The 26260-nt window shown below is 51.3% G+C and overlaps 1 protein-coding gene across 1 annotated transcript; it reads left to right on the plus strand.

Moving 5' to 3' along the window:
* The first annotated feature begins 4007 nt into the window (after positions 1-4007).
* LOC142570460 (uncharacterized) lies at positions 4008-5896 on the plus strand. Its single transcript, XM_075678844.1, has 3 exons — positions 4008-4433; positions 4748-4970; positions 5307-5896. Exons 1-3 carry the CDS (start codon positions 4008-4010, stop codon positions 5894-5896), a joined length of 1239 nt encoding a protein of 412 aa, XP_075534959.1.
* Positions 5897-26260: the final 20364 nt, after the last annotated feature.

The raw sequence follows: 26260 nt of genomic DNA on the forward strand, positions 1-26260 counted from the left end.
GTTGCAGAACAGAGCCGATGACCACGCTGGAAGCAGCCACCATTAAGTGAGTAGGCACGTCAGTCGTCCGGTGGATGAAAATTATGTACCGAATCGGCGACCAGTTTGTTTAGCAGCCCAGTCAGTGGATGCAGAAGCTGAGCGCCGTACGGAATAAAGCGTCTGGAGAAATTCACTAGGCCCAGGAATCCACGCAGCTGGCGTACGGTAGTGGATGCTGAGAAGTCTTTCACGACCTGGACGTGAGAGTGCAACGGACGAATTTCCAGCGCCGATGTCCCGCGTTGTGGTGTCGGTGGGGGCTACGAATTGAGATAACTAGGGATTCCTTTCAGAGCACTGCCAGTGACATCAGTAGCACTGAACCTTGAAAATGGCACGTCGCAATTAAATAACCATCTTGAGATGCATCAGTGAATAAAGGAGAAGGAGGAGGAGGAACTTTATTATTGCAGAAACCGTTGCGCGGTTTATTCCTGGGTGGTTCCCTCTGACAGGGCTCCACTGGCGATCGCGGCTCGCCGGGCCCGGTCGAGGGTCACCAGTTGGCTTCCCAGGTCCAGTTAGGAGAGTCTCGCCTCCCAAGACCGCGTAGTGAATGTGTGTGTTGTGACTCGTGGCGAAATTGTGTCGCCCGGACGGTCGGTACATTCGTGTGTTATGTGCGCGAGTGTCGCTGTGTGGTTGCTACACCAGGGACATGTCCGGGACGTATAACTGTCTGGGGAGATTGCGTGTAGACGAAACAAGTGTGGGTATGTGTTAGTTTTCAGGTGGCGCCAGTCCCTTGCCTGGAGTTTATTGAGAGCTATGCGTGGGGGAGCGTATTGCGTTCTTCCGAGACGTTGGTCCTGTAGTATTTGTTGACCTGTCGTTCATAACTCGTGGGTCGCTCGTCGGTCTGTCGGGGGCTGAAGAATAGTGCGGTCTGCCGCTCGGCTAGTGAGACCTCGAGCTGCGCAGTCCGCCTCTTCGTTGCCCCGCAGGCCTTCATGCCCGGGGCACCAAACGATACCGTGGGTCCACTCTAGTGAGCGACCCAGGATTCGAATGGCTTGTATAGGGAGTGTACCATTCATGTATAAACGACACGCCGCTTGTGAGACCGTAAGGACGCGGGCGGACCTTCCCTTGCTCGCGGCGTCGCGAAGTGCGAGAGTGATCGCTGCTGCTTCTGCTGCTGCGCTGCATGTGGCGCGGATGGAGGCAAAGGCTACCAGGTTCCCCTGATTGACAACGGCGAGTGTGTATTTGGGCCCGCAACGTGGCGACGAGAGATACGGGCTAGCGTCCGTGTAGTACGTATCTGGGTCTCTGAAACAGCGTTTGTGCAACATGCGGGCACGCGCTGCTCTTCTCTCTTGATTGTGGGTGGGGTGCATGTTCTTGGGGATAGGGTCTACTACAATGTTCTCTCTAATGTGGTTAGGCAAGAGTTATGTTTCTTCTTTGCAGTACTGAGGTGTCAGCGGGTACCCTAGCCGTTGAAGAAGGTGTTTTCCCTGTTGAGTCTTGCTGAGGCGCTCCCTCTGCGCTATGAGCGTGGCACTTGCTAGCTCCTCAAAGGTGTTGTATACGCCTAGCGCTAGTAATTTTGTGCTGGTGCTTGACGGTAGCTGTAAAGCCGTTTTGTACGCCATTCTTATGAGAGTGTCCATGCGCTCTGTCTCACTTTTGCGCTTGACTTGATAGGGGAGTGCGTATGTGACACGGCTGATGACGAGGGCTTGTACCAGTCTTAAGATATCGTCCTCTGTGAAACCAACTTTGCTGCGCGCTACTCTGGCGATGAGTGATGCGGTGCTTCTTATTACGTGATTTAATTCCTCTGAGGCTACCTTTATGCCGTTGTTCTCCTGGACGTGCATACCTAGTAAGCGTGTGGTCGGGACGTGCTTTATAGGTTGCCCGGCAATCTCGAGATGTATTGGCGGGGCTCGATGTTCCTTAGTTTGCTTGGGCCGGACTTGAAGGTACTCCGACTTGTGTGGGGCACACCTCATTCCTGTTGTGGTTAGGTATGACTCGATGCGTCCGATAGCTGTAAGTAATGTATTTTCTCTGTCCCCGTATGAACCCTTGGTTGCCCATAGGGTGATATCGTCGGCATAGAAGGCACATCCGAGTTTTGGGATGTTTTCCAGTTGTAAAGCAAGTTTTCTAAGTCCGATGTTGAAGAGGAAAGGAGATATTATTGATCCTTGCGGAGTACCCTTCTGCGGTAGATCATATATGTCTGATTGTAGGCATCCTATGCCGATGCGGGCTTAGCAGTTGCTGAGAAAAGCCACGGTATAATGGTATACTCGCTCTCCGCATCCTATGGCGGTGAGGCCATCTAGGATGGTTTCGTGTGCTATATTATCAAATGCTAAAGAACCACCAAGATTACCGCCACCGATAGCTATAGTTTCTGACACAGTGTTAAAAGTTGCTGAAATGCAGCGCCCCCTGGCAGCCCGGCATTTTTGTGTTGCGGCTGCGCCATGCCTAGCGGGCAATATATAAGGGGCCGCAGTAGTCGCCTTTGATCAATAAAGATGTGAGTTCGTCACTACTAGGCGTGCTGGCCTGTTTCTTCGTGGCTGCGCTTCACAGGCCAACAGGGTTCACATTCACTGAGCCATACGCAATTGTATCAACTGGCGACGAGGTGCAGAGGACTTCTACTGCTGCGCGCACTACTTCCAAGCCTGACTGCTACTATGATACTGCTACTTCGGATTCTACTTCTGTGACGGATGCCAGGGACTTCACCGCTACTGAGACGCATCCCTGTTTGACCGCTACTACTGCTACCGCGACGAGTGCAAGTTGCTGCCCATGCTGCTTTTGAAGAAACCCTTCTTGTATACTACTGCAACGACTTACACTACGGACTTCAGGCGCTACTACGGAAAGCGTCACTGCGTCCTGCGACCTATTCCTCGGAATTAGAACGGCTGAAACGCTACCCGGACGCTAATCCTACTTCAAACGCTTCTGCTGCGACGCGTCCACTACGTCCACGAACACCAGGTATGCCGCGCCTTCTGCGTTTCAAGTGAGTCTGCGTACCCGCACGACTCGACCACCCGTTCAACATGTCCTATTTCGGCAGTCTCGAGCCATGTGAGGGCGGAGGAAATGACTGGCCCTGCTATGTGGACCGACTCGAAGCATTTTTCGTGGCGAACGATATCGCCGAAGACAAGCAAACGTCCGTATTTATCAGTTGTTGCGGACAGAAGACGTATGCGTTACTTCGCAATTTGGTGAAACCCGACAAGCCGAGTGACAAAACCCTCCAACAGATTTTTTTGGTTCTTGGACACTACTATTGCCCGAAGCCGTCTGCAGTCGTGCAGCGTTTCCGTTTCAACTCCCGAGTTCGCGCGCAAGGCGAATCTATCAGCGAGTTCACTGCAGCGCTGAAAAGCCTCTCTGAGCATTGCAACTTCGGTGCCGAACTAGAAGACATGATACACGACCGTATTGTATGTGGTGTGAACAAAGCAGACATTCAAACAAGATTGCTGGAAAAAGCGGACCTCACTTTCCAGGATGCCGTGCAGACAGCCCTAGCAATGGAAGCAGCAAAAAGGGATGCCGGGGAGATTGCACAAGCTAACCCTAACGGCACCTTTTCGACCCACCGCGTCTCGTCAGGCTACGAGGCCGTCACCTGCTATCGCTGCGGGGGTGGACACCTTGCATCCGAATGCAAGCATGTGAAGACCGTCTGCAATTACTGCCACAAACGGTGTCATCTAGTGAAAGTTTGCGACACGAAACGAAAGGACAGCCAAGCACGAAGCAGTAGTTCTTACGAGCAGCGTTCGTCCACTGCACGAAGTTCGCAGGCGTCAAGCAACCGCCTTCGCGTGCACACTGTAAAAGATGAAGATGCCACTGCAGTTTCGCCTTCAGAAATCTGCGACATGTGGCATATTAACTGCGCCGAATCGCCTCCGCCTTTCACCGTCACTGTTGACGTTTGCGGCTAGTCGCTCCGCATGGAAGTGGACATGGGGGCAAGCGTCTTCGTCATTGCCAAGTCGCGACTCCTACAGCTTCTGCCTTCGGATAATGTGCAGCCGTCGCAAGTGTTTCTGCGAAGCTATTCCGGGGAACGGAAAAAAGTCGAAGGCAAGGCTGATATCCTTGTGAAGTTTCATGGCAAGGAGGCGGATATACCCATTTTTCTGACCGGGGACAATTCACCTACTCTGCTAGGACTCAACTGGATGCGCGAGCCGGGCATCGGCCTCTCCAATGTTGCAGTGAATATACGTGCACTTTCTCACATCAAACACCTAGTCCAAGACTTCGCAGAGGTGTTCGAAGAAGGTCGTGGCACGTACAAAGGTGCTAAAGCGTCATTACATGTTCCTTCAGATGCCCCACCTCGGTTCTTCAAGCCACGCCTACTGCCATATGCCTTGACAGATGGAGTAACACAAAAAATACAACGATTAAGAAGAGATGCCATCCTTGCTCCAGTGAAAACATCCACGTGGGCGGCACCTATTGTTCCTGTGGTAAAAAAGGATGGGCGCATCAGAATCTGTGGAGATTTTAGTGTCATTATCAACCCAGTAGCGACAGTGAACAAATATCCCATTCCAAGGATTGGGGATCTGTGGACTGTCCTTGCAGGGGGTGAGAAATTCACCAAATTGGATTTGCGCGACGCGTATCAGCAAGAGTTCTTGATGAGGCCTCTAGAGAGTACGTCACAATTTCAACACACATGTGGTTGTTTCAGTACACCTGCTTGCCTTTTGGAGTGTCGTCAGCTCCTGCTATATCTCAACGTGAGATGGAGAACTTGCTGAGAGGACTACCATACGTGGCCGTCTATTTCGACGACATTCTTGTCACAGGTGCTAATGATGCTGAGCATTTCAAGAACATTCGTGCTGTGCTTCGCAAGCTTCAAGAATCTGGCCTCAAAGTGAAACTCAAAGTGTCATTTCTTCGTGCCACAAGTAGAGTATCTTGGGCGCATAATCAGCAAGGAAGGCCTTTCCCCGAACGTCGACAAGGTGGCTGCCATTCTGCATGGCCCTGTGCCAAAAGACGTCAAAGAACTTCAGAGTTTCTTGGGACTTGTCAATTTTTATCGACGTTTTTGCCTAATCGTTCTGCACTTCTTTCTCCCCTAAACTCTCTTCTTTGTGGTGGAAAGAAATGGGAGTGGGGGCAGGACCAGCAAGATGCATTCACAGCCTGCAAGCACCTGGTGGCCTCAGCTCCAGTTCTCGTACATTTCCGCCCTGACACGCTTGTGTGTCTCAGATGTGACGCACCACCTTATGGCATAGGTGCAGTTTTGGCCCACAAAGATGCTGATGGCCGAGAACATCCCATTGCTTTTGCCTCACGGAGCTTGTCAAAAGCAGAAAGAAATTACAGTCAACTTGACAGGGAGGCCTTGGCACTCGTGTTTGGTGTAGATCGGTTCCACCAGCACTTGTGGGGCATACCGTTTGAAGCATACACTGACCACAAGCTACGTGTCGGACTGCTGGGTGCCAACAAGCCTGTCACTGTGAAAGCATCACCAAGATTAGTCAGGTGGGCTCTCAAGCTATCTGCGTACAACTGCGCACTTGTATACAAGCCTGGAAAAGAGCTTGGCCCTGCTGATGCTCTTAGCAGACTGTCATTACCTAACGACAGCACCTCGATACCTGCCCCTGCCGAGATTTTCATGTTGGAGGAGGCCTATCCACGACTTCTTTCACCTGCTGTGGTGGCACGAGCCACCAGGAACGATCCAGTTCTGGATCACGTTGTGCATTCTGTATTGAAAGGAGAGAGCCTTCCAGCTGGGCCAGAGTGGAACCCTTTCAGCACAAGAGGCTCAGAACTCAGTCTCCATGAAGGCTGCCTACTATGGGGTCACGAGTAGCAGTTCCCAAATCACTGAAGGACCAAGTTCTTGGAGTACTTCACGCCAGTCACCCTGGAATTGAAAAAAGCAAAATGATTGCCAGGAGCCATGTCTGGTGGCCAGGTATAGACAATGACATTGCCAACAGCGTGAAAAGCTGCGCCACGTGCCAGGATCAACAACGGGCTGTGCAGCCGGGCCCACATATGCCATGGCCGTTTCCGCACCGACCCTGGTCATGGCTTCACATTGATTTTGGGCGACCATTTCTAAGACACACGTTCTTAGTCATCGTGGATGCTTTCTCGAAGTGGATAGACGTTTTCCCTGTGTCATCCACATCTGCAGAAGCTACCATTTCTGCCCTGATAATCGCATTCGCTCAGCATGGCCTCCCTGACGTAATAGTTTCTGACAATGGCCCTGCGTTTACCAGTGCACAGTACCTTGAGTTATTAACTCGAAACGGAATACGCCGCATGCTTGTACCACCGTATCACCCCTTCTCCAACGGTGCAGCAGAACGAGTGGTACAGACTGTAAAGAACAAACTCAAGAAGTATGGCTCTGGCGACTTCAAAACAAAGATTTCCAGGTACTTATTTCATTATCGGACAACCCCACGTGAAGCAAATGGTCGGCCACCATGTGAGCTCCTAATGGGGAGAATGTTCAAGACTCCTCTGGATGTCATGTGGCCTAGCCTACAAGCATCGGTGCTTTTAAAACAACTGAAACAGAAGTTGAATGCTGACAGAGGGTCACGACAGGCTCCATTACTCCAACCAGGAGATAAAGTGTATGCGAGAAACTTCCACGCAGGTGCACCATGGGTACCTGCCAGCATGTGTTTCAGACGTCAATCCACCGTCGGCCCAGGTCCTTTCTCAAGACGGTTCGACATGGAGTCGACACAATGACCACTTGCGCCTTGCGCAGACAGCGCCACTTCGTCCTGCTGGAGCAGAAGTTTCTCCTCAACTGGAGCAGCCGCCCATCCATTCTCCAGTTGTCCTGGATGTGCTTCATGAGAGAGAACCAGCCATACATCTCCCAGCTGCACCCGACGTGCTACATGAGGAACAATCGCCGGGAAGTATATCTGGAAGTAGCTGTACCATGGACAACCCTGTCATGGGTGCACCTCGCACTCCAAAGTTGCGCCGTAGCACAAGAATTCGTGCCAGGCCCGAGACAGACGGGCCCGAAAACTCAGAGATTCGCGCGGCTGTCGATCGGCCGTACGCCACGGTGGAGCGAGAGCGGCCGTTTTCGCGGGGCGAGATAGAGGCCGTATTATGCAGAATGCAGCTCGGCTCGGCTCCCGGACCAGACGGCCTCTCGACTGAGGTCGTGAAGGCAATTTGCGCCGCACACCCGCGATTCATGAACGTGTAATGAACGCTGCGCTACGGATGGGTTACTTCCCCAGGACTTTGAGGAAAGGCAGATTGGTATTTATACAAAAACCAGGCAAGCCGGTGGATTCACCGAGCGCTTACAGACCAATCTGCATGACCTCCATCCTGGGGAAAGTACTCGAGCGACTGCTATACAGCCGACTTTATTATTTCACCTCCTCGCGCGGCCACACGCACCCCAACCAATTTGGATTCACACACGGCAAGTGCGCGGTAATGGCGCTGCACGCGCTGTGCGAAATTATCAAGCGCCACAAAGAGGAACGCACGCCCGTAGTGTTGATATCCCTAGACTTCCGGGGTGCGTTTTATGTCTGGCACCCTCTGGTCCTGAAGTATTTTAGAGACCGCGGCTGTCCGGACAACTTGGTCGGGCTGCTAGTCTCTTTCATAGAGGGCCGCACGGCCGAATACACGTCGCACGCCGGTTCGGTCTCTGCGGAAGCGTCGCTAGGCAGCCCGAGGGGGTCAAGTGGTCAGGTGGTCCCCAGTCAAACCAGTGGTCAAGTACTCCCCGTAGCATATAACTTAACAAGGGAGGAGTGACACAATGTTAAAAGTTGCTGAAATGCAGCGCCCCCTAGCAGCCCGGCATTTTTGTGTTGCTGCTGCGCCATGCCTAGCGGGCAATATATAAGGGGCCGCAGTAGTCGAGTTTGGTCAATAAAGATGTGAGTTCGTCACTACTAGGCATGCTGGCCTGTTTCTTCGGTGGCTGCGCTTCGCGGGCCAACAGGGTTCACATTCACTGAGCCATACGCAATTGGATCAGTTTCCTTTATTTGTTAAAGATGCTAGCTCCTCTGAAATAAATTTCTTTCCACAATGCCCAAATTGCCAAGCTGAAAAGAAATAGAAAGCTGTGAAACGTGATCGGTTGCGTCGGACGAATGCGGTTAATGGGTAAGTCCCCATAAAAGGCGTCGTTTACACAATTACACAAACTCCTACACAATTACACGCCTCCGCCAAGCGACTTTTGCCTGCAGCTAATACCGCCCTAAAATACCGAGCAGCGACAACAAAAAGCAGAAAATACCGCCATCGCCATAGCGCAGATGCAACGAAGAAGAAGCTGCAAGCACGCCCGCGTGCGCCACGCCTCCCTTGAGCGAGAAGAAGATCGGCTACCGAACGAGATCGGGACGATTTTGTGCTCTGCTGGAGATAAATCAATAGAAGGATTTTCAACAGCCCTTGTTCCTCATCGCCGCCATGCGTTCCAGCTCTGGACGGAAATCAAGCTCTAAGAAAAAGAAAGTTCCGTCGACCAAGTCCACACGACCGAAAGAAGGCGGCGGACGAAGCAGTACAGGAACGAGGGCCACGCCAGGAGAGGCGACGTCGCAGCCAACCCTGCAGGCGAGTGCGTGTAGTCAGCAGCCGCCAGACCAGCATAAGCACACCCCTTCAACGGCACCGCAGCCACAGTATGCGTCACCAAGCGGTCCATTGACGCCAGATTGGTTCACCGACGAGCGCTGGGCGACCCTGCTAAAGCTAGAGCCAGACCGCCGACGGCCATCGAACTTGCGTCCCGACAGGCCACCATCAACGGCACAGCAGCCACCGGCTACCACCGTCCCGCGGCCACCGTACAGTCTCCGCGACGGCGAGCCGAGGATATTGAAGTCGACGGCAGGTGATGTCCAGCCGTCGCTGGCTCTGCTTCCCTACACTCCGTCAACAAGAAAGCTGGTACCTGAAGAGGGAGCTACAGCAGATGAAGCAGCATCGCTCAGGCCATCTGACGCACAGCTGACGGCAGATCGGCACACGTCGGCCGCGCCCGGTAAACAGCCACCAGTTCGTCGCCTTGGCAGCCAACAGGCGGTCGCGGATGCTGCGACTACTCCGGCCCCTCAGCCATCGGCGCGAGCTAGCCTTCAGGAAACCACGTCGCGCAGCCGATATGGCGCGGACGCGGAAATTTCCCGGGCTACGACTCTGGCTGTTCGGCCATCGACGCCAAGTGGGCTTCCTGAAATAACGTTTTCCGGCCCAGACGGGAAAGCCTCAGAAATTGCCCGGGCCGTGTCTTCAGGCTCTCAGACATCGGTGACAGCTAGTCCTCCGCTGTCTACGTCGATGAGACGAGAACGCAGGGACACAGAAATCGATAGGGTCGTCAGTCCACTCACTCCACCATCGGCGCCATCTAGCATTCCAGAGACCACGCCTCGAAGCCCGCAAGGCACTGACGGCGTGGAAGCTATCCGGGTTACGACTCCAGCAGCTCAGCCATCGACGCCAAGTGGGCTTCCTGAAATCACGTTTTCCGGCCCAGACGGGAAAGCCTCCGAAATTGCCCGGGCCGTGTCTTCAGGCTCTCAGCCATCGGTGACAGCTAGCCCTCCGCAGTCTACGTCGATGAGTCGAGAAAGCACAGACGCAGATATCGATAGGGTCGTCAGTCCACTCACTCCACCATCGGCGCCATCTAGCATTCCAGAGACCACGCCTCGAAGCCCGCAAGGCACTGATGACGTGGAAGCTATGCGGGTTACGACTCCAGCAGCTCAGCCATCGGCGCCGGAGAGCCTTCCAAGGACCACGTCGCGAAGCCCGGAAGGCACGGCAACAACGCCAGCTGCTCCAGCATCGGTGCAAGCTAGCATCCCGGAGACCACAATGCGAAGCCCACACGATACGGAGGCGAAAGGTGTCCGAGAGAGGCCACAGGCAGAGGATGACAGCGCGGTAAGCCAGCAATGTTCAGAGCCGTTGACGAGCAGATCCAGAAGCACGCCGTCGGCGGTGCGAATCCTCGAAGACGGGGTGATATCCGGATCGCACCACAGTGACAGCGCAAGTGCCACGGCCGCGGTGGACACCGGCCAGGGCACCAGTACGCAATGCCCAGACACGCCACTCGGCGAGCACAAGCAGGGGCGAAAAGCCGATCCGGGTGTCCCCTCGCTGAGCCCCTCCCCTCGCTTCTATGGTCCCGTGCTAGATGTGACCGCGGATAGCGTGGTCTCGATGGCGGGCAGCACGGGAGAGCTCTCCTGGGCGACTGAGTCCAAAGCGCAAGGCTTGCTGTTCACCCTTCTGCACTGCCTGTCGCAGGCCCTGCTCAACATCCTCATCAAGCAGGTGGTGCACATCCCCAAGGCGAAGATAGCCTACTACGTGGCCTTCGGATACATGCTGGGCAGCATGCCCGAGGCGTTCGCTCTGAAAAATCCATTTGCACCAAGGCACGTCCAGGTAGGGGGCCTTCATTCTCGTGCAGCCTCATTCAGTTAGGTCGACAAGGCCCTCTACCGAGTAGATACCTGACTGATAAAGCTGATAGCTCTATAACAAAAACGAACAAAATAAAAACGCATTCTTTATTCACAACAGCAAAAATAGATCATTCGACTTCGATCAGTAAAGTACTCACAATGAGTATTAAGCGATAGCAGAGCTACAACATGTAACTGCACCCTGATGACACATAACAAGATATCCTCAGTGTATGTAACTTATTATAATGCGTACCTACGGCAGCCCTCAAAGCGAGCGACTGGTTCACTTATAAAAGAACATAGCAGATACACTTGGAATGGAAAAAAAAGATTACACCTAGCATACTTGCGAGATTTTTGCAGTATCACAGCCCAGTTCAAGCGAAGCTGTTCTTTTGAACAGGTTGCATTAAGAATTTCAGTTGCCTGTAATGAAACCACACACTTAAAAACTCTGCCCGCGTGTGACTTATTCTGACTTTGACCCATCCGTTTAATACGTTACCCACATATAACACTTTGGAGCACTTGTTCAGTGAATTTTTCAGCAAGGAACGATCTTCAACAACACATATTTAAGTTCACAATCACATCAAGCATCATTTTCCCCCATTTTCACTAAATTTCATCTGGGCGGCTGTTAACAGTTCATAACAACTAGCTAAGTTCTACGGCGTTCGTAAAACGCATAACGCTGTGCGGTGCTTGCATATGTAACCTAATTCAAAGGCCGTAATTAACCCACGCGCATTGAACTTTTCCTACACATTACCCACAACCTGGCCCTTATTTTCACCATGTATGAACAAGCTTGTGCCTCGTTTAGTTCGTCTAGGACGCCGGGTAAATCTGCTACGTGCACTGTATTACGCTCAAAAATAGATACAGAACGAATATTCAGTAATGATTTGCTATATTCATAATAAGCCAAAAACTTCATACACGACGGACCTAACGTTTTCATAATTTCTGTCGAATGTGAACTCAATGTGACGTAAAGTTAGCTTCATCAGAACACATGGACACGCGTGCTTCACACGCACAGACATTCAAAATGTCACGCTGCCCGTCTTCTTCCTTTTGTGTACTTCCTGGCGCCTAAGACACCCCGATGAACTTATGAATCTATATCAATAACCAAAGTTCAACAGTAAACTTTCTTTATTTTTCTCTCTTGTACGGACACCACTAGATCACGCATATAACGTATTCGAGTGCTTCTAGTTGCACTGGAGCCTTCGCCTTGTAAAAGATTAGATTTATTACAAAGCATTCCAACTGATCGGAATAGTAACTGGTGCTTAGTAGTGCATATCGGACTTGCATCAGCAGTCGCAGCGTCCCCACAGGGCGCGATCATGCACATAGCTATTCACAGGCAGCCTATTAACGTCCAGTGTGACATTTGAACATTGGTGAACGGTATATGCATTATAAGGCAAGACAATTTGCGTAACGTCAGCTACAAGAATCCCCTGCGACTCTACAAGAGATATTCGAACTGAGATTACACCGGTACGCTTGATTACATGTGCGGCGTGAGTACATTCTTCAAGCGATGCTGGTGTCAGTGATTTGAGAGCGGGATGCCAGCGACAACACACATGTGATGAATCGGCCTGCATGTATAGCTACGTACACTGCCTCTGAATGTGTGCTAGTTAACCGATTTGTTCTCTACGGCATCGCGCAATAGGCCCTTGAAGTTCTCGAGCAATGCTTCGGCAAAGGCTGGTGCACTGAAACATGTACCGGGGATCTCGGATATTCTGATTATGCGGGCGGAAGAACGACGAAGGATGTGGTGCGCAAGGGACAATATAACAATGAAGATGAACTTGGGGTCAGAGTTGTCGTAAAAGGCTGCAACCGTGTAAAAATTTGAGAACAGTAGTTTCGGACACAAGAGCGTTATCCATAGAATTAAAGATGACTAAAATCGCAGGCCTAGATATAACGCTGAGGACCAAGGGGGCCGCCTACCTGGGCCACGCCCCTGTTTGCAGAGCAAGAACGCCGCGCACCATCGAGATTCAGACAGCGAGAGCGCGCCTCTGCGATTCATTCACTGTGATACTTGTAGGGAATTACGCATCTGCGTAGCGATTTCTTCGCTCGCGGAGATGAGAAGATGCGACCTGATAGGATTGCGCGCCAATTGGCCACCGGTATTGTTATCCAGAGTCAATATCCAGTAAGGCTCCCGTTCACCCCAGTAGAATTCGCCGTGTGACAATCGCATGTGACGTACGTATGCTTTCAGAGCGGGGGGTGTGCGCTATTGGATGATCACGCCGCGCGATAACTCAGTATGCGCGAACCACGTTGCACTGTATTATCCGCTTTAGTCACTGACCACGTGGAACGCATTCCGGCTTGTTGTACGAAGTGGCGCTCGTTCGTCCGTAAATGGACGCGCCGACGTCTGGTGACGTCATACTAAACGGAAATTCCGGCATCTCGCGATTAGTGTCGACGCTAATATCCACACACCATGCTGCCGTCGCAGAGACGCGTTATGTGCGAGGCGTGTGTGCGGCCGGATTCCTCTCCCGCGCTTCCCGCTGAACACGCTGCGCCATTCAGCGACATCATCGCCTACAGTCCGCGCGTAGCGCCTCTGCGAATAAAACATTCAGATAAGTTTGTCTGAATATGCATGGTGGGCGCTCGATTCCGTCCAAGCAGCCGAGAAATATTTAATAACGTTTTTGCCATTAAAAGAGCGGCATGTACCACACGGCGTATAATTACCCATGGTGTCATCATCAAAGAGATTAATTGAAGAGCGCCACATGTCCAACGGTACGTAACCAGTGAGCCAAGTTGACATCAGGGAGGATCACTCTTTGACAAGCGGCACAAGCCCAGTGGCACATACCCAGACATACCCAATAACCCAAGTAGACAGACAGACAGACAGACAGACAGACAGACAGACAGACAGACAGACAGACAGACAGACAGACAGACAGACAGACAGACAGACAGACAGACAGACAGACAGACAGACAGACAGACAGACAGACAGACAGACAGATAGATAGATAGATAGATAGATAGATAGATAGATAGATAGATAGATAGATAGATAGATAGATAGATAGATAGATAGATAGATAGATAGATAGATAGATAGATAGATAGATAGATAGATAGATAGATAGATAGATAGATGTCTTTTAATATTCATCGCTCGCAACCTGCCAATTCTGGCGATAAACTTAGGCGGAGCACCGCTCGTACCACTGACGTAGCGAAAACAATAAAATCATGTTGGAATAGAACCATTGCATTACACTGGCCCTGTTGAGCTATGACGTAAAGCTATTCTAATCTTTTTTCTATACAGTTTCCTTCCTTAGCCCTCCGCGATTTGGTCAAAACATTTTCGGCAACGCCCACTTAGCCTGTCAGTCTCGAGACTTCGCGAAAAACGAAAGCTCCCCATCTCAAGACGACGTCTACACACTAATTATGCATGATTAGGCCGAACAAAAGAAAAAAAACATTTATTTCCGATTCTACGCCTTTGTCACCATTAGCGTTCCGCGACAAGTGAATGTTTTCGGATCACATCTACTACGCCTATCTACACGCGACATCACAAAGCCCCGGAACGCCACACGTCAGTGACATGTATGCAGTAGAGATGTATTACTATTCCGAACAAAGCGAACGTTTTGTGGAAATCGGAGACTTCCCCGTTCCGAAAGGAATAGAAGATGGCTGTTCACTTATCGCTCCGGCGCTGTGTATTTGGAGCTGCTGGCGAGTATTCGTTTCATTATGCACAATAAAAATTGCGTGGCAGTATAATGTTGGCGAGTCCTCTTCCACACGTATAAAACATCGCTTTGCCAAATCTTAAAACTGACACCCGCCGTGTTTGCTTAATGGCTTTGGTATTGGGCTGCTAAGCACGAGGTTGGGGGATCGACTGCCGGCCACGGCAGCCGCATTTCGATGGGGGCGAAATTCAAGAGAAAAAAAAACACCCATGTACTTATATTTAAGTGCACGTTAACGAACCCCAGCTGGTAAAAATTATTCCAGAGTCCCTCCACTATGGCGTGCCGCATAATCAGATCGCGATTTTTGCACGTAAAAACCCATAAGTTGAGTGAATTTTTTCTTCACTGAGCATCCGTTTTGACGGGTGGCGTGGCAGAATAACGTTGACGAGTCCTTTCCACACCGTATACACCATCGCTTTGCCAAATCTTAACGGATCATGCGTTCTGACGGCTTCTTTTACGCCCCGTAGCAAACCGCCGCAGTCGTCAACGAGCCACCGCGAATTGGTGACGACGGTACCACTCTCAACATCCGATTATCTACTTTCACTGCGCTAGCTCGGCCCCACCAAAGCCCTCTCCTATTGTGTGCACGCCTCGCCTCTCGTCATTATTCCCTACCCCCTGTGCAGCGCGGTTGAGGTGTCCTCTGCTGAGAGACAGATACTGCGCTGCACTTTACCCCAACTTTTCCTTCCCATCAACAAGAATCTCCTTCTCAGCCAATCAGATAGGAAAGATGCAGCGAATCCAGCGAGTTGGAATCTATACACAGCGAAGCTTTTGTGGGAGTGCATAAAGAGGAGAATCATACCGAAGGCTGTATTCAGGCATTATAGATAGGCTAACGCAATGCCGCCGCCGCTGCTGCGGATGCGCGAAGGCGAGCGCGGTACATGGGTCGAAGATGAAAGTCGCGGGAGGTCCTGGCGTATTTCTGGTTTTTATATCTTTCCCCCGTACAGACGCCCCCGCGAATGCGCCTCCGCGGCGCTGCCACGGATGCGCGGAAGCGAGCGCCACCTGCTGGTGTTGCAAGGAGCCCAGCGTCCAGGGGCGATGACATCGCGCGCGTCCCCTGCTGTCACTGGTTCGCCTAATCGGCCACAGAACAACCACGCAACTCCTACGGTCACTCGCACCCGGCGATAATCGCAAAGAAAAGCTTCTCTTTTAAAACCTGTCGCGGAAGGCAATGCTATTCGCTTTGACGAAGCAAAGGTCACCTATTAGCTCTCCGATAAACGAGGAGAGCGTTTGATGGGGATGTTGACACAACCTATAAGGTCACCGCCGTCGACGATTGCGTAAATTTTACGTCAGGAGATTGGAATAAAAGTCTGAATGGAATAACGTTGAGTTATAGCACCCCTGGCTGGGGCTTCACTTTGTCTGCGGACGGGCGCAGGTGGACCTTGTCCTCCGAGGGCTGTGCAGCCTGACGTCGCTGATGCTGAAGGCGGAGGCTCTGCGCTACGTGGTTGTGAGCGACCTGGCCGTCGCGTACACCATGGTGCCCGTGTGCGTGATGCTGCTCTCGTGGTACTTTATGAACGAGAACATGGGCCTGACCATGTGGCTCTCGATATCGCTATGTCTCTCCGGCGTCGTGGTCGTCATGCGGCCCACCATCTTCTTCAAGGAGTGGGACGAAGCGACCACGCAGACTCGCCTCGTCGGATTCTTGTACGCCTTCGGCAGCGCCATCACGCTGGTCATGATGATCGTCTTGTATCGCCGCTCGAGGAACGCCACTAGCAAGTAAGCGCGTCGCGCGGCACTTGAAAGCGCAGTGCAGGATCGAAACTTCTTTTTTTCGTTCCGGCTTTCACTACAGATTAACGACAACGCTTCAGTTACGGTTCAGCTCCGGAGCGACAGAATAGCGGTTCAAACTGTTTTGATCCGGCTTACGTACGTTTGCTTAACCTAAAATTGGTTACAGCAGGACAATATAAACTTATTTTGTACAAAAGCTGAGTGGCGCTCCTCAGCTGCACGAACTGACTCAAAAAAGACACGCGTGCTGTTCTTTTCGAGTCGCAAACAGGTTAGAAAAAACACTGACTCACCATTCCTGGCCCTGCGAATATACAATTGGAGCAACATGGTTCAGCCACAAGTGTAGACAATGCATGGATGAAAAGGTCCAGGGAACGTGGCCAATCTGACCCGAAAGCTGTTTTTATTTTTTCAGTTTTATTTCGGAGTGAAAAAAGAAAGAAAGAAAAATCCTAACACATACGGTTCATTCCCGTTTCACGCAAATATAAATCTTTATTGTTTTATTTCCGGTTCAGTTCTGGTTCCATAAACTTTGCGGCGCCACTCGATTAGCTACCGCGATTCCTGCCGTCAACTTTCTGGCTATCCCTATGTACCTGTGTGTCTATTCGGGACAGCATAAAGACCTGGGTTATGTAAACGTTATACACTATGCTTTAGAAAGAACACCATGGAAACACTGCTACTGTGCACGGGAGAGCTTTCTGCGCATTAGAGGTGCCCTCATTCAGAAAAAGAAAATCAACTTCGGTTTGATTTTCTTTTTCTCAGTCCCTCAGGACTCAGATAAAGTTCTTGTCATGTCATGTCAACTTCCGTTTGTCAGCGAGACGTCTTGAGAACTTTAGTTGCAAGCGTCATTGGCGATTGTGCATGTCAACTAACAGTTGAGCACTCCAGTTGTGCTGGTACTGTTTTGACCCCACAGAGTTGCTGGTATTCGAGCAGTCTGGCAAGAGATTACGCTAGAAAACGACAGGGAGAAAAAGCTGCAGGAACGAGGTAAAAATTAGACGCACTGGTCGAGTCTGATAGGTCTCCCGCATCACGCTTACAAACACTTGATGCGAGTAAAGTTTGAAGCAAGATCTGGGCGAGTACCAGGTTTAAAGCAGAGCTCGCCTTGAATCGCCAGTCTCAACACAGTACATGTTGGGCATCTCGAGTTCACTCCAGATAGTGATTTGCGCCCTGTTGGGAACGCGAGCCCGACATGCAGCCAATAAAGCGGCTTCTTCCTCCCAATCCTTTTTGGCATTGGAACAATTAAAAAAGAAACAGTTAAATTCAGTTATCTCGCAAGATCGCGTGCGCTTAATTCTGAAGAAACTTTTTTTAGGTCTTTCTTAATGTAGTTATAGCATGCCTAGGATACTTTACGCGCTTTCCATTGTAGGTCTGCCTGTCTGTCTGATGCCTTTTTATGGACCTAACCGTTTTCTCGCCAGCTTGGTTCACTGGGTATAGTTCATGGTCGTAGGGCTACTGTGCTGAGGGAACCGTGTTCGAAACCACTCTAGTCGGACCAACTTTGATTACTGGCTATGTGACTCATAAAGAGCTATAGTGGCTCTGTATGAGCAATCGATGAACCACCACGTTGTGAACGTATGGACTTCTGTGGAAGCTCCGTTACCAGGTATTACCTTGCATGCAATGCGAAGCACATAGCGTTCCCTGCATGCGTTTCCCGGTAAAGAATATTGTTGCGCAAGCTGCCGCTGTGCCGGCAGCTTGTCTGTAGCATACAAAGCAGGGAGTGACGTAACTACACTTTCGTAGGTAAAAGAAGGACCCACCTAGCAACTGATTTGTGTTGTGACAATGCTATGGGAAGGCCAGGTACAGTGAGAGTTCCTGAAGAGCAGCATGCATACGAGGCGCGGCAAATTTCTCTTCTCTCTGGTCCACTCCTTGTAGGTGCGCGAAGTAGCGGCGCAAGCCAAGTCGCAGGCTGTCGAAACGTCATAGGCTAATAACTTAGTTAAAGTGCATGCGACTATCGTCACGTTAATAATTTCAACCTACGTCGCAATGGGTAATCGTTCTAGTTGTCGTTTACTGCTTCGCTGTCCAACCACCTTCAAAGCGTGGATTGGAGACCATGTCTTTTTTATAGATGTACCGTTAGGTTGCATGTAGATCAATGTCAAATATCGGCAGGGAAAGCTAAATATGGTTTAAAGTGACGATGAAAAATAAATGCCCGCAGAGTCCATCACATGAGGAATGTCGACGTTAATGCGATTAGCACTGAAGCGACTCGCTGTATTGCCACCGCCGTAAAGCGTCATCTATCAGGCGTACGTGTACTGCAGCTGGGCTCCACTCTCGCGTGCTTCCTTTTGTACACGCTGTGCCATTTAGCGGTGCCGCAGCGAAGCCCGCGCGTGGCGCGTGTCTGAATGTAATTATATTTAACAAGATGGACGAATATATATGACGCCAGGTTCGATTCCGCCCAACACCGAAACAATTTAAGGGATTTCTTTGACGGCGAAGAACGGCACATGCCCAGCGACACTTGCGAAGTGGTATACACACCATGTGGTACGTAGTCAGCGGTACGCACCCAGTAGCGCATACCCAGTGACACAAGCTGGTATCGAAGATGTTAATTTTACAGCGGTACATGCCCCCAGTGGCATATGCTCAGTGAACCATTCTGGCGTGAAATATTCATTGAAGAGTGGCACATTCTTAGCGAACAAAGTTGACGTGAGAGAGCACATACACCCATGGAGCGGCACATCCAAATCTATGCAGGCAGTGTATGTTCCATCCTCAAACACTCGCGCTTCAATCGCTGCTCCCACAATCACCCTGGCTGACTTAGGTGACTATTTGCTCTGAACCCCTTTTCGCCCGACGCTTCGCGACCTATTTGGGTCTACTTTGTTGCATCTAGGCGCTATTAGAGTTGTCGGACGATCCCACCGCTTGCGTACAGTTGTAGGAGTTGTCGGACGATCTCACCGCTGCCACAATTTGTAAGGGTTGTAGGTCGTAGGGAGGAACTTGGGAGGAACTAGGCGTACAGGGTTTATTTACAATATTTAGATTTTAAACAAGAGATACATCGACAGTCTAGCGTGGCTCCCAAATGGAGCACGCAAGACGAACATACAGCACACGGCTCACGAGTACGATCACAGAGCGCGCTGATGAGCACCCCCTAGCAGCGACAACCAGCCGCTTATAAACACTCCGTGTTCTCTAGATCCCTAGTTAAGGTAAAAACGGCAGTTCACCGCCGATTCGCAGCGTCCAACGTAAACGCAGTCGACCCGCCTTTTTGGTGGAGGAGGAGGGCTCACACGCACACGTGCGCACAGCTTTCACTGCCCCCACCGAGGCCAGACGGGCTTCGCAGAAATCGGGGCTTACTTCTTGACCAAAGGAGGCGCCTCTTATTCCCCAAGCTGACCCCCGCCGCGTGGCCCCCGGTTCTCCATTTTCTTGCGCCTTGAAAGGCGCGTGCGACGTTGCCGCCAGATACATTCCATCGGGAACTCCCTTGCTCACAGCAGACCAGCTCGGTGGTGGCGGGTTCAGTAACAATAGTTGGCCCGCCGATCGCGTTTAGCAACGGCGCCGAAGGCGTGTTGAAGCGGCACCTCGAGGTCCCTACGAAATGAGTCACCGCAGCGATTGTGGTAGGCTTCCATGGTTCTCTTCGGGGAAGCTCGCAACGCTCGCAGCTGCAGCTGGCTGAGAAAACTTGAATGTTGCCACCTCGGCAGGCCATTCCTAACAGCTCCTCCATGGCCCGGAAAATCTCGACTGGCCAGTGCTGACAACCGCTGGGCAGGAAGAGAATGGCTGGCGAGCAGGAAAATGGCTTTGCTCTCTGCAACCCCTGCGCACTTGGAATGCCTGCAACCATCTCACAACAACCGGCACAGAAGAGTCGATCCCGGCAACACAATACCACTCAGCGTGCAAACGCCTGGAATCAGCTGTTAACCCCACCAGGCTTCCTATCAAAATTTCAATGCAAGCCACTCAACTGGGAACCCCAAATTTTGCCCCAAAATTTCGTGCCGCCAAAGCGAGCGTTCACGTTCCCCTTGAGCTTAACCAGATCTGACTGTCGTGCTGCACAAGAGCAAAGGTTTACGCAGAACTAAACCGAACGCTCTCAACCACCAATACCCGAACATAAGCAGCCTAAGTTCACGAACAGCCTGTTCTTACCCTATCGCAGTGGCGTACTTATCTCACGTACTGTTGCCACTGAACAGTCTGGCCAACTTCACAGGCACGTAATCACAATCGCGCTAGCTTTGTGGTCCCTACTCCGACCACGTGCTTGCGTCACACGCAAACGTTCCATCACGCTTACGTTCCTTCCTCTGGTCCCATACTGGTCACGTTCCTTAAACGAACAATTACCTTTGCGTAATTTCCGCACTCCGCAGAGCCATTAAAAAAATGCGTCTTCTAACAACTCGTTCCACGCACGCTTATTAGAGAAGTCAGAATACGGCCGCCCTCAACACATACGAGCAACTCAGTCATAAACCTGCTTCCTTCCGTCCGCACAGGACACGCGCTAATGGAACTAAGAGCTCTTCTCAGTGCAAATTATCCACTAACTGAAAATTTGCGCGCTTAACCTTAGAAAATTTTAAAAAACACTCATATAGAAAGAAGGTTAACTAATACACACACGCTTTACCATAGGCCTCTCAACGATAACCTTGACCTTCAGGTTACTCACACACACAAAAAAAGCCTATCTACTCAATAATGAACACCTCGCGAAACTAAAGTTTTACCTGAAACGAATCTTTCAAATCTCGGAGCTTCTCAAACGAAAACATAAACAAAGCTCATACCTTACATATTGAAAGAAACTGTCTCAATTCGCGAAAATATTCCAATGCTCAAAAAAATAAAACAAAAGAACACCTTTCACTTCCACGGAAGCTCCCTTGGCCTCCCGTTTCAAACTTTTTCGACTGACTCATACTTTTCAGCCGTACTCGAGGTGGTCGCGGTTCGAAAGCTATTCTGGCTATCCAGGAACAACAACATGACTGACACACTATCAGCTGCTTCAAGACATTGCAGTTCCCTGCCAATTTGCGTCCTGGCGCCCGGCTTCATCGCGATCTAGACTGACCGCTGTTAAATACGGGACCTTTTCCTGAGCCTACTTCGAGTTGACCAGACCACATCGAATCGCGTCACACCTAATTAAGGAGCGCAGAAGGACGTCTACCACGTTCCCGAGGCGCGGCACGTCCAAACAAGTTGACGTCCCCCACCTCGTGCGCCGCATGGGGAGCTATTGTCCCTCTGCTTGACTCTTCCTGAAAGTGAAAGGGGAGCCCGCAACGATTCCAGGTAACCTGGGTCCCGAGCGAAGCTGCTTTGCTGCTCTGAAAAGGTCGCTCGAAGACAAACCGTCTCCCCCTATCCGCCTATTGTGACGGCGCTTGCAAGCCGCAAGGCAACGACGGCCGTAATGCACCGTGAAGCCCTGTGAACAATCCCCCCCGTGCGCCTTTGTGATGGCAGTTGCAGACTAGGAAGGCAATACCTCAGACAAGTAATCCCTCGGACAATCGGAGCCCAAGGAGCGACTCTCTGAGCCGAATGTGACGTACACTCGCACGGGCGCCTACCATTGGCCGAAAATGACGACACCTGAGCGGGCTCGCCGATTGGCCGAAAGGGACGTGACTTCGAGACACCGAAGGGGTTAAAAGCCAGAGACCGGGAGCAGCAAGAGAGCATTCCTTCATTGATCTCTTTCGAGCTTCTTGCCACAGGCCGCAGCGTCCGAGTTGCTGCCGGCCCGTAATGACTTTATTACTGTTAATTTATTTGTACTCTCACTGTAAATAATGTAAATAAACTTCCAGTTTTCATCTCAAAGTCCTCCTCAACCTCGGCCAACTCCCGCACCCAACGGCAAGGTCCAAAATCTGGGGACAGCAATTCGGATTCTCCTCCAGATCCAACACCGCGTCACGACTCCCTACCACCTCGTCTCGTCTTGCCACCTTGCGCTCCTTCGCACTACATGCTGCACTCCGAAAAGAACGACGGAACGACGAGGAACGTAGCTGCCCCGTGTCCAGTGTCCGCGTCCATGCAGAACATGCTTCTCGGTCTCTTTTTGACCGGTGGCTCGAACGTGTTTGATGCGCACACGTCGTCATCGACGACCGCATCTTTCTTTTCCTCGCGCCGGGCCTTTTTGCGTCTTTCGCCGTCTTTGGCTGCGCTACTTTAGCCACCGCATTCCGATCTTTACGGCGCTTCTTTCTACGGTGCTTTCTTTTTAAATTTCCTTTCATGGCGTCCTCTGGCGCCTCGTGCTGGACAATACACATCTCGTCGGCCCGGATCGCTCTCCTAACCGCACAGTCTGAGTGATTTTCATTTAAATCTACTCTCTCTTTGCCTCGACTGGCGGACAGCTCAACCGACTCTGGCACAATGCAGCAGGCTTTACTCGAGCTATGCAACTCGCACTCTTGCGAACTGCCCTCTACTGCATTGCCCAGCTCACGCTGTGCATCGGCACACAGCTCGTCGGTCTCCATCGCTGTCTCACGCGCACAGTCCGAATGATTCCTAACTAAATCATCCCTCTCTTGGCTACCTAGACAGGCGGAAAGCTGCACCGATCTCTGAACAATGCAGCTGTTTTACCTTGAGCTATGCAGCTCGCAATCTTGCGACCTGCCCTCACCTGCATCGTCCAGCTGGCACTTCACTTCGGCACGCAGATCGGACTCGACATGGGTGCTCGCGCCTGTCGGGTCAACAATACTCTGTACCTCGCTGACAACCTCGTTAACATTAGATGCGACGCACACGCGCGGTGACTGCGCCAATTCAGTTACAGCTGGCCTAGCTGTCTCTACAGTACTCTGTTGGCACATCACCTCGTCGCCCTCACTCTGGCTTTTAACGGCCTCTGCTGTCACTAAGGCATCGTTAGCTGCTATAGCACTTCGAGTTCACCTATGAACGCGCTGCTAATCTCACAGGTACTACTACTCTCCTCGGCTTTCGACTGAAATCTACTATCTACTTCCTCCCACTTTCGCTGCGTCCAGCCTACAGATTTCTCAAGCCGCTGTTGATTAGTTCGATTGACTGCTCAAAACCTTCAATCCTTTATTTTTTTATTTATTTACCCTTTATTTTTTATTTATTAGGAAATAAATAAACCTTCAATCTCTTTGTTCAATGTATCAATGTACTGCCTCGTTACTTCTGTTAGGCCTTCTTCCTGCGAAATACCTTTTAGTTCCTGCCTAGCTTTTTCCTGTTTTTGTTTAAATTTATCCTGTTCTTGCCTAATTGTTTCCTGTTCCCGTTTATTATTTAGAATTCGTTTGCCCGTTTGTTCTATGAATTTCAAATTATTGTCACTTTTGAGAATGGTCTTACGAATCTCTGATTCCGTCAAGTCCTCCTCTACAACTACCTCGATCTCTTCACACAACCACAACAGGTCAGCTCTCGTCAAACACATTAGGACCATGGTCGCTACTTTAAGCCTTGGCTCTGCTGTCACACAATACTTGCTGCGATACCCACGCAAATCAAAATACAAGTAAAAGATCCCAGCGAATCAAATCAACACACACAGAGAAATTGAAGCCTGGTAAATCTTACAGCCAAAACCAAACGCTTACCCACTGAAGCAGCACCATATCACCAGTCCTTCTCCGCCGTATCCAGTCAGTTGCAAGAGGTGGTCAATCTCAAGTCCCCTTCAACTTGATCAGGATACTGGTCGGTCACCATGTGCCAAAGTCCGTGAGCTGCCGTTGCTGTCTACGAGTCGTATAGGCCGATCTCACCGCTGCCATCCAGATATTAGAGTTGTCGGACGATCCCACCGCTGGCGTACAGTTGTAGGAGTTGGACGATCTCGCCGCTGCCACCATTTGCAAGGGTTGTAGGTCGTAGGGAGGAACATGGGAGAAACTAGGCGTACAGGGTTTATTTACAGTATTTAGATTTTAAACAAGAGATACATCGACAGTTTAGCGTGGCTCTCAAATGGAGCACGCAAGACAAACATACAGCACACGGCTCACGAGTACGATCCCAGAGCACTCTGACGAGCACCCCCTAGCAGCGACAAACAGCCGCTTACAAGCACTCCGTGTTCTCTAGATCCCTGGTTGAGGAAAAAACGGCACTTCACCGCCGATTCGCAGCGTCCAACGTCAACGCAGTCGACCCGCCTTTTTGGAGGAGGAGGAGGGCTCACACACACACGTACGCGCAGCTTTCACTGCCCCCACCGAGGCCAGACGGGCTTCGCAGAACTCAGGGCTTACTTCTTGACCAAAGGAGGCGCCTCTTATTCCCCAATCTGACCCCCGCCGCGTGGCCCCCGGTTCTCCTTTGTATTGCGCCTTGAAAGGCGCGTGCGACGTTGCCGCCAGATACATTCCTTCGGGAACCCGCTTGCTCACAGCAGACCAGGTCGGCGGTGGCGGATTCAGTAACAATAGTTGGTCCGCCGATCGCGTTTAACTATAACGGCGCCGAGGGGGTCTTGGGACGATACCTCGAGGTCCCTACGAAATGAGTCACCGCAGCAATTGTGGTAGGCTTCCATGGTTCTCTTCGCTGAAGCTCGCAACGCTCGCAGCTGCAGCTGGCTGAGAAAACTTGGATGTTGCCACCTCGGCAGGCCATTCCTAACAGCGCAGGCACGCCTTATCATCAATCATGTGGTTCGGATGCTTGTTTTAAGCTTGTTCTTTATAGAAATGTATGCTCTTCTGTGTGTAGTATGCGTGATTCCAAGGAATGTACGCACTGTTCTGTACAGTTAGCTGAGTGCTTATAGCCTCTTCCTTAAGTTGAGCCATTGCATCTGGGAGTACGAATCATAGGTGATACTTTTTTGTCGACGTTACGCCACGAAGAAATCCCAGAATCCTACAGCCATAGACAGCTTCGCTGTAACATATCTGACGAACAACGTTTGCCATTTATGTGCGTTGATGATGATCGCGTGAGTCTGTGATGACAGCGCGCACCAAACATGCAATTAAACGCGCTCGCTCAAAACCATTAGTCCCCCCCACCCTAAACACAGGTTTGCCAAAACGAGCGGATGCGTGCATGTCTCGCCTGCATCTACGCACAAATTCGAAGAGCCCCCATGCATGTGCAAGTTCTCGCTGAACAACGTTTGTCTCGCGGCTTCCACGTGGAGGAAATTGCGGGCGCAGGAAATTAAATACATGTTTTCATACCTCGGCTCTCCCAAGTAATTAGTCTTAAAAGTCGTCGTCCCTTTCCGTCACAGGTTCGTGAGCTTCAACAGCGGCCTGACCCGCACCGTAATCGCGCTGCTCATGGCGATGGCAACGGGCACGCTCGACGAGCTGATGGACGGCCGCTACTTGGGCACGCTGGTGATGATGAGCAAGCTGGCATTCTGCGCCATCTTCTTCCTCAACAAGGCGCTACAGAAGGAATCAGGCGCCTTCGTCACCACCGTCAAGTTCAGCGCCGACGTCATCATGTCGGTTATCCTGCAGATCGCCTTCCTCGACCTCTACCCGGACGTCTGGAGCATGGGCGGCATGGTGCTTGTCGTCCTTTCATTCCTGGTGACCATCTGCGGAAGCACCGTGAAGCCCGCCTGGAAAAACCGGCGACGACGCAAGTCCATCCAGAAGCGGCGCCAGTCTCTGAAGGCTGCAGACGAACAAGATATCGCGGCCATGGTCGCCGCCGCAGCAGCAGAAGCAGCAGCCGCTGCGGCAACCTCGGGGACAGTCTCCTCGGACGCAGGCGCCCGCTAGCGCCGCCATCAGCGCCGCTACTTCCGTTCGAACGGGACCGAAGCGGCGCTTTGCATCGAGTTGTGTGTTGTATACGTAATTGTATAAACGCTTTACGTTTGCCTCCGCTTCGGATGTACGAGGAGCATCTAAAGATACGTGCTTTGCGCCACCATTTATCGCACCATTGAGATTCTGTACAAAAGGCGCCGAGACATTAAGCGTCCCTACGCGGCGCCGGTGCCTAAAACCCCATGCCATTAAACACTGACGGAACAACATATATACACCCTTTATGCGCGCCGACCTTGGAGTGTGCTCGACAGCAGGAAGAGCTGTCGAGGCCTGCCACTGCGAAGACGGG

The sequence above is a fragment of the Dermacentor variabilis genome, chromosome 2 (genome assembly GCF_050947875.1).
Source record: "Dermacentor variabilis isolate Ectoservices chromosome 2, ASM5094787v1, whole genome shotgun sequence".
Taxonomy (NCBI): domain Eukaryota; kingdom Metazoa; phylum Arthropoda; class Arachnida; order Ixodida; family Ixodidae; genus Dermacentor; species Dermacentor variabilis.

Excerpts from the sequence above, each read along its gene's own strand:
- LOC142570460 (XM_075678844.1), top strand. The coding sequence starts at position 4,008 with ATGGGGGCAAGCGTCTTCGTCATTGCCAAGTCGCGACTCCTACAGCTT. Across the intron at positions 4,434-4,747 it reads CATATGCCTTGACAGATGGA|TACACCTGCTTGCCTTTTGG; the intron begins GTAACACAAAAA and ends TGGTTGTTTCAG. Across the intron at positions 4,971-5,306 it reads GTCATTTCTTCGTGCCACAA|GTGCAGTTTTGGCCCACAAA; the intron begins GTAGAGTATCTT and ends CTTATGGCATAG.